Source organism: Zingiber officinale, chromosome 1B (genome assembly GCF_018446385.1).
Source record: "Zingiber officinale cultivar Zhangliang chromosome 1B, Zo_v1.1, whole genome shotgun sequence".
NCBI lineage: Eukaryota > Viridiplantae > Streptophyta > Magnoliopsida > Zingiberales > Zingiberaceae > Zingiber > Zingiber officinale.
The window spans coordinates 97,483,850-97,497,972 of NC_055986.1; the positions used below are offsets into that span (position 1 = coordinate 97,483,850).

General features: G+C 38.3%; 2 protein-coding genes and 2 long non-coding RNA genes across 5 annotated transcripts; 2 read left to right on the plus strand and 2 right to left on the minus strand.

Annotated features, from left to right (window-relative positions):
- Positions 1–536: 536 nt before the first annotated feature.
- LOC121970070 lies at positions 537–1,733 on the minus strand. Of its 2 annotated transcripts, XR_006108834.1 has the most exons (3): positions 1,653–1,733; positions 1,467–1,522; positions 537–575 (listed from the first exon to the last, which is right to left on the minus strand). It is a non-coding gene; the product is annotated as an uncharacterized LOC121970070 (long non-coding RNA). The 2 variants fall into 2 exon arrangements; XR_006108833.1 differs by lacking the exon at positions 537–575 and having other exon boundaries at positions 1,466–1,522; positions 1,653–1,686.
- A 257-nt stretch (positions 1,734–1,990) lies between these two features.
- Positions 1,991–2,603, plus strand: LOC121970052. Its single transcript, XR_006108827.1, has 2 exons — positions 1,991–2,115; positions 2,557–2,603. It is a non-coding gene; the product is annotated as an uncharacterized LOC121970052 (long non-coding RNA).
- A 396-nt stretch (positions 2,604–2,999) lies between these two features.
- Positions 3,000–4,406, minus strand: LOC121970043 (pyruvate dehydrogenase (acetyl-transferring) kinase, mitochondrial-like). The gene is made up of 2 exons (XM_042520452.1): positions 4,241–4,406; positions 3,000–3,450 (listed from the first exon to the last, which is right to left on the minus strand). Exons 1-2 carry the CDS (start codon positions 4,361–4,363, stop codon positions 3,181–3,183), a joined length of 393 nt encoding a protein of 130 aa, XP_042376386.1. The 5' UTR covers positions 4,364–4,406; the 3' UTR covers positions 3,000–3,180.
- A 191-nt stretch (positions 4,407–4,597) lies between these two features.
- On the plus strand, positions 4,598–12,074 carry LOC122040259 (glycerol-3-phosphate acyltransferase 1-like). Its single transcript, XM_042599591.1, has 4 exons — positions 4,598–4,957; positions 5,034–5,654; positions 11,957–11,998; positions 12,063–12,074. Exons 1-4 carry the CDS (start codon positions 4,598–4,600, stop codon positions 12,072–12,074), a joined length of 1,035 nt encoding a protein of 344 aa, XP_042455525.1.
- The last annotated feature ends 2,049 nt before the right edge of the window (positions 12,075–14,123 follow it).

Consider the following 14,123-nt stretch of genomic DNA (forward strand, 5'->3'; position numbering starts at 1 on the left):
GATGTTAAAAGTCTGTCATTTTAGACATCTGGTTAAAACCGGTGTAGTATCACTTAACGACACCGGTCTTCGAATCGGTTATTAACCAGTGTAGTATCACTTAACGACACCGTTTCATCAACGGTGTAAAACCGATGTAATATTGTATGTTAATAACACCAGTTTTGGCAGCGGTAAATGACCGATGTAATATTACTTTATAACACCGGTTTTACATCGGTGGAAAATCGATGTAATATGTATATTTTTTAACAGCATAGATTTGATTTTAAAACCGACAATAACAAAAAAAAATACACAAATATTCACAAATTGTACAAATATTCTTCATTCAATAATATCCGTAAAATACACAAATATTCATAAATTATATAAATAATCTTCTTACAACAATATCCATAAAATACCCAAACATTCTTTTTACATCAAAAGCTAGCTAATAGATATCAAAATCAAAGTATAACATTCTGTTAACACATCAAGGTACAACTGTCTCAAATGTAATCTAGCATGCATTCAGCCCACTCGAACCGCACTTCATCAATTTCAACTCTGGAGTACTTGAGATTTGTAAACTGTAAAAATACATAAATAATATATTAGTAAATCAAGACTAAAAATCATAGTTGAAAAAGTAGTAAGAGCACCAGGTAACAAGATGACTAATTTGAATGCTTAAAAAGAGACCTATTCATCATTTATCTCAACCACATCAATGCTTACTTCAATGCTTGCAATAAGGATCTTCAGTGATTCACAAGGTATCAGAAAGTTAAATTTGCAGTTACAAATGAAGTAAAAGAATCATATTCAGCTGTCAAAAGATAACTAGGTCCATGCTCTTAGAGAGAACCATACAAAACAAAATGAAAGGTTTTGAACATAAAAAAAAAAATGTTAGTCATGCCAAGACTGAGATCACTCATCTATCTATCATTTCAACCTAATAAATTAGTTACTTTGGTTTTACAAAGTCTCCCAATTGTGTAGGAAGATCACAGAAGAATATTCCTGATAAAAGTTAACTTTCTTTAGTAGAAACAACCAATAGCGCTATAACAAATCCAGGAACAGCAACCAACCATTAGTCACTAATATATGAAGAGATTGCAAATGGAAGTGAACTTAAAGAAACAAAAAGAGAAAATAAAAATCAACTAGACAGCAATGGATCCAACATAAAAAATTATGCAAAAACTAATAAATAATAATAAGGGTTACAAATCACTCCTACACAATCAGCACTACACTTGCTTCCAACTAAGAGAGCCTATAATTAAACAATCAAAAGTGTACCAATAATTCTCCTTTCTGATAAATAGCTGTAATAATAAATCAAAAGCATAGCATGTTGTGCTCATATAGCTAACAATAAAAGTGAAACAAAAAAATATAGCTCTTGGGAATTAACTGACACGTATGGTAAACATGACCACCAAATCAAAGATGAAGTGTGTGAAAAATACCTTTGGTTTCTCTTCCTCCTTTGGTTTCAGTAGCTCTTCCTTTGAAATAGCTTTCCCTGCAGAAAATAATTCAGTCACTCAGCAGTCAGAAACATGCAAATATAAAACTACAAAACCGGTAGAATCTGGGCTTCCAAATGTACATGAAAAAATTTCAAATTCAATGTTGTGTCAGAGAACTCAAACCTTTTGCATCACGATATACTGGTTCTACACTTTTACCACTCAAACTAGGATCCAAGGATGCAAATCTGGGACAAAAAAACAAAGAATCACCTCCCGGACAACTTTCCTGTCAAGAAAAATACCCAAACACATATCAGACAAAGTGAAGCTCTGACTCACCTCCCGGACATGATGAAGTCCCTTCTCCAGCAACAGGGAGATGATGATGATGGCCAACTCAAAAATCGAGCAATCGACCTGCCTATCCGTGAGCTACGCCATAGGACTCAAAAATCGGCCCGGCGTCGAAGATAGAACCCTCAAACGCCATGCCTTTCTTAGGGTTAAATCGGCCGCCCATGTTCCTCGAGAGCAACAAGAAATGGAAATTCAAGCTAACATCTTTGCTTTTGGAGTAGTTTTACTGGAAATAATCAGTGGAAGACCTCCATATTGCAAGGAAAGAGGGTGTCTGATAAATTGGGTAAGATGCATATTTGAAAATATTTGATACTCAAAAACAACATCAGCTTCTTGTAACAGATACTGAGGGCATAAACCCAAATTTGTTCTTATTTCCTACAAACTTCCGATAATCATTTGTTCCATGTAGTTTAGAAGCTTAATTCTCAACAAGCCCTCTAATCAGTTCATACAATAGTCAGGGTAAGTTAAAGGTTGTATTACCTCTATTTAGCTACCTTATCACATCCCAACTGAGGAAACCATAGCCTCGCTGCAAATCACAAGTTTCTTTCAACATTATCTTCCCTTTGGAGATTCATTAGTTGGAAAAGACATAACATTGTTTGCCCTTTGGGTTCGCTAGTCTCAAGATATATCCTTCTTGATCCAACAGTTTGTGATTCATATTAGTAGATTCATGCTATATATCCACGGCTCATTGTTCTTCTATGTTATACAGGCCACAAAGTATCTTCAAAACCCAGAAGAGATAAGTAAACTAGTAGACCCTGAACTGAAAAACACAAAGTCAGAAGACCTCGCGGGTTACAGTTAGCCATGTGCATGAAGATGGGGGTCTAAAAGTGTATATCTGGTTAAGTAGGGTCATACTTGATGGTAGATGTACAAAAAAAAATTGGTTCTCAAAATTCAGAAAATACACTTAAACAATAAAAAAAAAACTTAGTTTAGAGTCACAAAATGAACCTTTTGCTATGAAACAGGAGCCCAACATTTAAACAATCAAAATAAGGATTAGTATTGATTACCCATTTATCTTAATAGGTTAGGTTAAATTCGAGTATCAATCCTTTAATCCTAAGGTTACCATTTAAGATAGCTTATCCAGCCACTCTACTCACTGCATCTCCTAATCTCTAATTCCTTTCTTCTTAGGCAATCATTTAGTCTCCAACTAGTATATGGTTTGTAACAAAAGCATAGCATTCGGTTTGTATAAAAAAAATCATTGTAACAAAAGCATAGCATCCGGTTTGTATCAAAAAATCATAGCAAGCACGAGTTTGTAAATCACGAATAAGTATTGGCAACATAATAGGCAATGAATGAGCCATATTGGAATTCAAGCAGGACAAATTGAACTTGAGATTAAGTATTGCATAAAGAAAGAATTGGATTTACCATATCCTTCCATAGAGATAATTTGTAAATCACCACCAAAATAGCGAGCATAGAGACGACTAATTGGAAGCCCATAACCATAACCAGCCATAATTACTCCATCTGAGCTTCCTTCATCGTTTTCCTCGAGTGGATTTTTAGCAGTGCTATAGAGATATGTGAAAATCTTTGGAAGACCACTTCTTGGTATGCCACCCCCTTCATCTGATATCTGAAATAATTGATAGCATATCAAGATCAGTATTCCAAAGCTAGAAAAACTAGATGATTGATATGTAACAAGAAATTCCTCGAACCATGAGTATTAACAAACAGAGAAATGCCATAAGATATAATTTAATGATATTAAGAAGAAGATAAATTACAAAAATTAGAAAATTTTTGCATTTATCCGGGTGTTATACTTGTATCAACAGCAGATGCTGATATACATGTTGGCAGTAAAAGATTTTCAACAGGCTCTGACGTATTCTTGTATGCATATAGTCAGATATAGACAAAGTGGAAGACTCTTGGATTTCACATAATCATTGTCTGGTTTAAAAATAACCAGTAGCAATGAGCCCCAAATTCATGAAATATTTGAGAATTTCCCTAACTTTCATTTGTAATAGTTTTCTGATAAATCTGATTAACCACTTTAAAGAGTGAGGAGTTAGTCCAATTATGTTCTTCAATGTATAATTGTTCTCTGTCTTGCAAATCTACATCTGGTGGTTCTGCAGTATCAACACTTTTCAAGAAATAAAAAATGCCTGCAAGACATCAGTAACTATCAAGAATTCCCAAAGAAAATATAATTTAAATTCATATTTTTCATCTTCACTACATCTAGTTTCTATTTTCTAGAGTACCTAGTATTCTGTGTTAAATTCAAATTCTGCAACTTGCCAAGACAGCATGAATTTTTAACTAATCCTTTCTTATTCTTGAAGTATTGCAATCTTGCTTACCAAGCAGAATAACAGTAATTGAAGATTAAGTATTTATTGGTATCGTACCTTTATTGTAACATCTTCAATCCCATCAGCGACAATAATTCTAACAGGAGGGGCATTCTTATCAGAATTCATAAAACATTCTTGAACCGCACGCAGAGAGTTTTTTACCAACTCAAAGACCATAAGGTGCAAATGAGAAGGAACATACCTGGTCCACAGTAGCAAGTTGAAAGAAATAATCAGATAAGTCATAAATATACAATATCATCAAAAAATTATTTATACAGTAAGGATGTGAACCTCAAACAAAAAGAAAGTTATAATCATATTACTCTGAAACGAGAGGATTGGTTATACTAATTCCTCCTCCTCGCGCTCTCCCCTGCCTTGTGTCTCTTGGGGAAGCACGAGTTTGGGATGAGGATCATGGCCTTCGTGACCTTCTGCGGGCTGAGGACGGGGGACCTGCGGCTGATCGCTAGGACTGTGCTGCCGAAAATTTTCTTGGAGAACCTCCATCTGCATGCATGCGAGGTGCTGAAAGGGAGGCGAGCTGTTGTGCTCACCACCTTGCCGAGGCTCATGGTGGAGGGATTCTTGAAGGAGTACTTAGAGGTGGGGGAGGTGGTGGGGGCGGAGCTGCAGGTGGTGAAGGGCTGCTACTTCACGGGGGTCATCTCTTGGCCTGACAAACAGAGAGCTCTCAGGGACATGGTCAAGGCCGGTGTGGCCATTGTGAACCTCTCCAACGTCCACCACCACCAACTCTCGGCCAAGGTTGGACCTGCATTTCTTTCGATTCCACGTTAGTCGATCAAAGATATGAGTTAAAAGTGATTGTTTTATTTTTCAGAAAATTTATGTCGTGAGAGAGGAGGAATCAAGGAGTGAGAGCAGCAAAATGCCGAGAAACAAGTACCCGAAGCCACTTGTGTTCCATGACGGAAGACTGGCTTTTCTCCCGACGCCATGCGAGATGATGGCGTTCTTCATGTGGATACCCGTGGCAATCCCTTTGGCCGTGTTCAGGATCGCGATGGGGATCGTTTTCCCTTATAAAATATCCATCTTCATCGCCGTCGTCACCGGAATCCGATTCCGGAGGGCCGGAGATGGGAAAGCGAACGGGGAGAAGAAGGGGGTGGTGTACGTGTGCACGCACCGGACGCTGTTGGACCCGGTGATGCTGTGCTCGGCGCTGGAGAGGACGGTGCCGGCCGTGACGTACAGCCTGAGCCGGGTGTCGGAGGCGTTGGCGCCGATGCGGACTGTGCGGCTGACCCGGGACAGGGGACGAGACGCGGCGACGATGCGGCGGCTGCTGGCGGTGGAGGGGGGCCTGGCGGTGTGCCCGGAGGGGACGACGTGCCGGGAGCCGTACCTGCTGCGGTTCAGCCCGCTGTTCGCGGAGGTGGCGGAGGAGGTGGTGCCGGTGGCTCTGGACGCGCGGGTGGGAATGCTGTACGCTACCAAGGCCTCCTCTTCTCAACCAAATGGAGGAGTTGGAGGAGATGCGGTGTGGTTGGACGGAGAAGCAAGTTCGTCGTGTCTTGATCCTGATCGGGAGAGGATCTAGGAAGGGGGGAAGAGGGAGATGAGGTTGAGAGAGATGGTCGGAGGTTTAGGTTTAGGCTGAGAGAGATGGTCGGATGGTCGGATGGTCGGAGGTTTAGGTTATCGCGAGAGAGATGTCGCGCGGAGGAAGGGCGGGATAAAGATTTAGGTTTGGAGGGAATTCACAGTGTGCAGATTTTGGCTTGTGGGGAAAAATTAAAATATTATTTGGGTTCATTTACATCGGATTTTAAAAACCGATGTTAAAATCGGTGTCTATTAACCAAAAAAAGGGCGCTCATAGACATCGCCTAAAAAACCGATGTCTATGAGCTAAAATCTGCGCTCATAGACACCGGTTTTTAGAAAAACCGGTGTAAATACTCAAAGACATCGGTTTTAGCCTAAAACCGTTGTTGTTCCACTGATGTCTATGAGCGATTTTGTTGTAGTGCTATCAAAGAAGGTGTTCTATGACAATCAAAAAGATCCAAATGTAATAATTCTAATGGTAATGAAGTGCTAGTTAAGGTTTTACCTTTGTGTGATGACCTTGATTGCTTACCCTCTTGGCATGCATCGCACAACTTGTCCTTGATATACTTGATCTTTGGTAGTCCCTTTACTAGCTCCATCTTGGCTACCTTGGCTATGTTCTTCATATTGATGTGTCCAAGTCTTCTATGTCATAATCACCCTTCCTCTTCTTTTGATATCAAACACTTAATAGAGGGGTTAGAAGCATATGAAAGATCAACAAAATAAAGATTTGCTTTTCTAAATCCTTTTAACGCAACATTTTCAAGATTTTTGAGCTTAACTAAATACTTATCGGGGTGAAACTCTACATTATATCCGGCATCACATAATTGGCTAACACTAAGCAAATTAAACCCCATATTTTTAACCAATAAGACTTTATGAATGATGATTGTGGGTGATTCCTCAATTGTGCCTTTACCTATAATCTTGAGATTCCCACTATTCCCAAATGATACCGTTCCTTTCTTTATATAATTTATTGTGGAGAACTTGCTCACATCACCGGTCATGTGTCTTGAGCAACTGCTATCCACAATCCACATACTTGCATCCTTCTTCTCTTCTACCTAAACAACATAAAACACACAACTCTTTGGTACCCATGCACTTGATTCGGAAATGTTGTTCAAATATTTCTTAGGCACCCAAGCTTGTTTTACCTTGCCTTTAAGATTCTTCTTGACTTTGTTTCTAAGTGCATCATTTCTAGTACCATTTATTAGAGACATATATGCAACTTCCTTTTCTTTAGGTCTATATCCTATTCCGGCTTTGTTGTAAATGGCTCTTTGATCTCTAATAATCATATCTAGATACTTGGATCCATTTGTAAATTTCTCTAAACATGCTCTTAATTCAATCACATCATTCTTCAATTTTTCATTTTCTTCCTTGAGCATTTTTGACTCACTAAACATGCATGCATCATTTCTAATGGTCCTAAGTTTTCCCTTCAAGGTCTTCACTCTAGATTGTGACTTAGCAAAAGCATTCTTGAGATGAGCAATTGTTTTGTAAAGAAATTCTACTTTGGGAGATTCTTTTACCTCATCGTCACTTGATGATGATTCATCACTTGACTCCTCCTCACTTGATGAATCATCTTTGCTTGACGCTTCCTCTTGACTTGACTCTTCTTTGTTATCTTCAAATGTCATAAATTCCATATGTCGGGTCACATGACATAATTCATCCTCATCCGATGAGTCAACGTTTGGTGTATCCCAAGTAGCTTGAGCCACCATTGCTTCCCTCTTCTTTTTCTCCTTCTTCTTCTCCTTTTCCTCTTTCTTCCTCAATTTCAGATAATTTGGCTTGATGTGTCCTTTCTTGTTACATCCATAACAAATGACATTAGTGTTAAAACTTGAACTTTGACTACTTTTACCTTTTGAAGGTTGAAACATTTTATTCACATCCTTTCTTGTGAATTTCCTTGATCTTCCCATCATCTTCTTGACATAATGTGCCACTTCACTTGCCGACATTTCATCATCACTATCCGATGATTCTTGCTCAGATTCGGATGATGAGGATTCCACCTTCTTTTCTTTCTTCTTTTTATTTTCCTTCTTTTCTACAATAAGAGTCATACCTTTCTCTTTTAAAATCACATTAGCTTGTTCATGAAGTTCAAATTCATAAAATAATTCATCAAGCTTAACTAAAGAAAGATCCCTAGATACCTTATATGCATCAACCATTGATGCCCATAAGGTGGTTCTAGGAAAAGATTGAAAACATAACTTACTAGATCCCTATTATCAATTTTCTCACCTATTACATGGAGTTCATTCACTATCTCCTTGAATCTTCCATGCATTTGACTCATGGTCTCATTGGTTTTCATGGTGAAGGTTTGAAGTTGCCCCAACAAAAGATCTCTCTTGGCCCTCCTAGATTTGCTTGATCCCTCATTTAATTCAATGAGCTTTTCCAAAAGCTCTTTGGCGGAGTTGAATGGTCCTACTTTGCTTAATTACTCCTTTGAGAGTCCATATTACAATGTTGTTGTGGCTTTTGCATTTGCTTGGGCCTTCTTTGCCATCTCTTTTGTCCAATCCTTGGTTGGAAGAGGTGCTCTCAATCCGTCTTTTGGTTTCTCAAATTCATCTACAATACTAAACCAATTTTCAATATCATTCATCAAATAATATTCCATCCTACCTTTCCAATATGCGAAATTGTTGCCATTAAAGAAAGGTGGTCGAGCGGTGCTATATCCCTCTTGAAATGTCATCTTGATGCTTCAGTTGACGATGAGTTCTTCCGATGCGTTTCGAGCTCTGATACCAATTAATAGGACCTTTGCGTTCGGCTAGAGGGGGGGTGAATAGCCTTTCTTCGATTTGTTACCTACAACTTGTTAGCGGAAGTAAATAGAAAGGAAGGAAAGATAAGAAAAATAAGAAAACAATGCTAACTCCTTGGTTTACTTGGTCTCCACCTCCTTGTGACTAATCCAAGGCACACACCCACACAATCAAGCTCCAATATGAACTTCTCCTTCTCGTATCACAAACGAAGGTGGAGAAACCTTTACAAGGTTGCCTCTTCCTCTTACAAGATGAGATCTAGGCTTAGGAGGAAGAGACTCAAAATCTTTTACTTTGAAATTACTTGGAGAGCTCTCTTTTTGCTTAGCACAATGAGTATTCAAGAGTGTATGTTGCTACAGTTGTTTTTCCCCTTTTTATACGCTTCAAAAGTAGCCATTTCTCACGTGACTGTCGCCGTCGATCGATTGGGCACATCTCCGATCAATTCAGATATAGCCGTTAAGCTTCATCACGTCAGAATTATAAGCCCAATCGATTAGGCAAATACTGGATCAATTCAGCTCAGGATTATAAGCCCCAATCGATTGGGCCAATATTGGATTGATTCAGCCACATGTTGTATGGATACAGAGGTGAATTCAATCGATTGGCTGATCGATCCAATATCGCACTGCGTGAGAGCGCAGTAGCCTTGTGAATTGATTGATCGATCGATTAGATCCCTCCAATCGATCGGCTGATCGATCTAATTTTTTTCTGTGCTCTCGCGCAGAAGCTATCAATCGATCGACCGATCGATTGGTTTCTTCCAATCGATCGGCTGATCGATTCAATAGTATTCTTGTGCCAGATACATGTTTCCCTGAACTTTCTTGCCAAGACTCCGGTCCTCGACCTTCTTGGACTTCTTCCTGCAAAACTTGCAGCACAGATTAGATTCAAACGTATTAATCTAAACTTAAATAGTTGTCAACACATTGAAAACATCCAGGGCATGATTGCACCAACACTGTTGATTTCCTATGACGATAAGACACTTACCAGATAGAACTCTGCTTTGCCATTTGTTATGAAGTCGGCTTGCTCCTTCTTATTCCATTGGTGTTTTTCTTTGCCTTTGGGTGCTACAAAATCACATTCCATTATCAAGAGTAAATCAAAATTTATCTTAAAAAATACCCTCATCATTTTCTTTCATCTCATGAATTCTCCCTAGAATTTTGGTGGGTAGATGTTCGGTCTAACCATTTGGTGTGTTTCGTTCGACGGTTAGTCCTCCTGAAACGACCTCGCTCTGATATCACTTGTTGGATCTCGGGTGGTCGGCTAAAGGGGGGTGAATAGCATGCACAATAAGAAAACAAAAAAATACTTTCTCAACTTATAGCTTTACCAATATTAACACTTGTATAAAACAAATAAAAACTAAATAGAGAAAAGAAGAGGCATAACGATTTACTTGGTTACAACCGGCGAGGTTGTTAATACAATAATGATGAAAAACTCAATATTGTCTCCTTCAGGCGAAGAAGCCACTTACAGTAATCAAAGCTCACAATCACGAAGCTCAATGGACAAGTAAACAATTACAAGTGTTGTTTCTCTCTTTTTTTAGTTGTGTTTAGCTTTTGGGACTAGGGATGTATTTATAGCCCTAGTCAGGGTGCCCAGAAGAGTTCCAGGCACCTAGAGGGGATAAAATTTTATCCCCACCACAACGGATCACATTTGACGCAATTCGGATAAGATTCAAGGTCTGGGCGCCTCGACTGTCCGGGCGCTTAGACTGAGTCCAGGCACCCGGACCCAAGTTAACAGCATGTTAACATGTTTGGTCTGGGTTTTTTATCTGTCTCTGCTTGTTTAGATCCGGGTCTTCCTCACCGGCTCCGGCTCCACTTGGGTGATCTTGGCCTTCCGAAATAGGGGTTACTCGAACCCAACTTCCGGCCTTCTAGCAAGCTTCCACTTCGGCTTCTCGTCCCTCAAAAATGTCGCGCGCCTCCTTCTCGTCCTCCCATGTACTATTCTGTAGCACCTCATCCCTTGAACAGACCAAGCACATCGGCTCTCTCTCGTGCCATCCTTCTCGCTAGCTGCGTCTTTTACTCAACTTTCTATGCTTCTAAACTCTTGCACACTTAGACACAGGGTTAAATACCAACAGGACCTAACCTGACTTGGTTGATGACATCAAAATCACCATAGGGTAGCAACAAGTAGTACTAACATAAATGCATATACATACAGATGTAAATGTAGGGATAACTATGTTTCAGAGTGAGCTGATGTGATCTGAGTTTTATCCAGTAATTAAAATATAGTTTAAAAAATTACCATAAAACCATAAGTACTAATAAGTTACACAAATCATGACTATTTGCAAAGTTATCAACTATCTAAATTAGGCAAAGTGAAATGAGATCAAAAGATTAGGCCATAATCCAAATATTTTCAATAAAGTTATGATGATTTCATGCTACTAATGATAGAGAAAAAAATCAATCACCAAACATACTAGTACTCTAGTCAAACAACATCAATAAAGAACCAACGTGCTAGAATTTTTACTTTAAAACAAGTCGGCAATAACTTGATAAATGATGTAACACTCAACATGAAGACAATCAAAATGAAAAAGAACGGACAAATCTTGAATCTGAAACTGCAAAAGAGAGTAACTGTAAGAAACCACATAAAACTGTACACTGTACAATGCCCCCGCCCCAGACTTGGACATTTCATTGTCCTGATGAAATTAAAAGGCAGTGGAGGGTGATATCTTGGTGACAGATGACCCAGAGGATAAAACGGGGGAGGTGGACCATCATGAGGGTCGAGAGATTGTGTTCTAGGAGGAAATTTAGGCACCTCTGAAAGATGGCCAAGATGTTAGTGATAATCATATAAAGCAGCCATCTGCTATCTAGTAGCCTGCATAGAGTGTCTAAAATCCCTCTTATCATCCCTCTTAGAGTATCAATCATTCACAAATTCCGAGACTTGACCCTGAAAATTTGATGTTTCTTGAAATGATTATGGATCTCCTGAAATTGCTCCTTAGTCAAGGCAGTATGTGTTGGAAGATGAAAGGGCACCCCTTTCCCTTCATCTTCTAGCCCATTCATTTCCTCCATTAATGGAGGAAGAGGAAGAGTCATCTTCCTCAATATATATATTCGTCCAAGCAAAATAACATAAGAGAGAGTGGACTTGCTGTATGCAAGGTTGAGAAAGGGTTCGTCCCATATCGGAAAGGTCACTATGCAAGTTTCATCCATTTGCACAAGATTGTAAGAGGATAGAAGAACATTCAAGATTGGTTTGTCCAATCTCACAAGAGGGATTTAGTTTGTGAACCATGAAGAACTTTCCGATTTTGTGATCATTCTTCCATCAGCAAGTCTTACCGGCGCTGATTGCAGATCTGCGGGAGATCACTGTAAGTGTTTATAGTTTTCATGTTTATTGTTTTTCATGCTTAAAATTGTCTACAATGGTATCAGAGTGATGCCTAAGCATGAAATAATCTCTTCGTCGAAATGAAAATCTCTCTACCGCCATTACCAAGCAAGATCGCAACTGGGTTGCGATCTGCCGTAGTTGTCGAGCCCCGAGAGGTTGCTGGGTATCGGCTTCCGTGGCCAGAGAGTACCAGTGACCACGTCGGGAGACTGACAATCGAAGGTAACGGCAATCGCGTTCGTCGCGGCAAAAGAGGAGAGTGTCACGATCGCGATAGAGAAGAGAAGAAGTGGTGTAATCGATTAAACTAATTGATTAAACTAATGAAGCACAGTGAATCTGTGTAATTAATTGGAGTATTAATTTCAAATAGTTTTTTTTAATCGATTGAGACAATCGATTAAATGAAAATGAACTGTATTAATTATTATTCATCCGTCAACACTGTTTGAAAATGATTGTTTAATCGATTAAGATTTCATGCATGAACAGTATATTATGCTTATCATGTGTGAACTGATTGCTCACTATTTAATCAATTGAAATTGATTAATCAAAGTTTGATTAATTGAAAATTGAACTATACCAGCATGATCTCAGATCTGGCTCAAATCATTGGTTGGTTTAACCAAACCAGTTTAATTCAATAATACCTAGATCAAGTTCAAATCATTCATTGGATTAACCAGTTTGGTTTATTATTGAATTAATTGGGATGATTCTGATTACATAAGTTGGTTTAACCAAAATGATTAGATTTGTTCTAATAGGTTAGACTTCATCCAATGAGCATTGGATTGATTAAATGGACCTAAGTTTGATCAATAAGTCTGAAATTGACTTAAATGAGCTTAGATTAATAGAACATAGGTAAGAAATCCCAGTCCAGTTAGATTAGTTCTAATGAGGACATTGGACAGAGCTCAGGATATGGATTCTAAATCAACCGATCAAATGGATCAGTCGATTTAGACTCCTGAAAATTAAGAAGATTTATTTTTCTTGATTAATAATGTTGGTTCCATGCCTATATAAATTAAATTAAGTCGGTTTTATACTAGTTAGTTGGTTTTGTACTAACTTATTTAATTTCAATTTAAAAATGGCACGAATGATTACCAATCCTGGAAACTCGAATAAGAAGAGTTTCCAATCATGGATAATTTTAGGATTTAGGCGTTGATTCGTTCACTGCCGGAGAGTCCTAGGTGGTAGCACACTAGATATGGAGGCTCTCCGAAGGGAGAACCTTATATGCACAGTTGTGTGTGGAGCTACTTCACCATGAGTTCCTAGAGGAAGATCTTAAAGAATTTGAGAAGGGATCCTGAAGAATCTAAAGAGGATTCTGAAGAAGTTTCGATGATAGATCAAATTGAAAATCTTGAAGTTGGTCTATCTGAGATTGCCTCAAATGAGTCCAGGTTAGAGGGGATTATGTTGGCCACTGCACTAGTGTCTATCCTAGCGGGAGTGGTGTAAGTCTATCTAGTTTGTAAGAGTTCTGTTATTGTTATTGTCATTGTGTATGAACAATATTAGTCCATTTAGTTCATGTCCGTTTGTTATATGTCAACAATATGCGGCATATTTATATGAATGTTATGTTCATTCATATGTTGATTACTTCATGATACATGAAAAATAATTAGTTCATTTTATTAAATGATTAGTTCATTTGATTAAAGAAATCATGATAGAATGATAATTAGTTCATTTGTTGGGATGTATGTAATAGTATTGATCAATGTTGATTTGATTGGACCATACAAATGATGAGTGGAAACATAATTATCACTTGATTTTGTAAACCAATTAAAATTAATATTGAGTCAATCATAAATTACATGCATGTGAATTGCACTGAATACTAAATAATATATGTTTATTTATGTTAGATCATGACAAATAAGAATATCATAGCTAAACTCAATAATAGAGAGAAATTATATGAGGATAACTACAAAATCTGGCAACTCAAGATCCAATATGTTCTTGAGGAAAAAGGAGTTCTTGAGGCTATAAAACAGGTTATGGAAGACCTGTAGATCCCACTACACAGAACAGACGAGATCTCAATGTTTATAGGACATGGAAAAGGA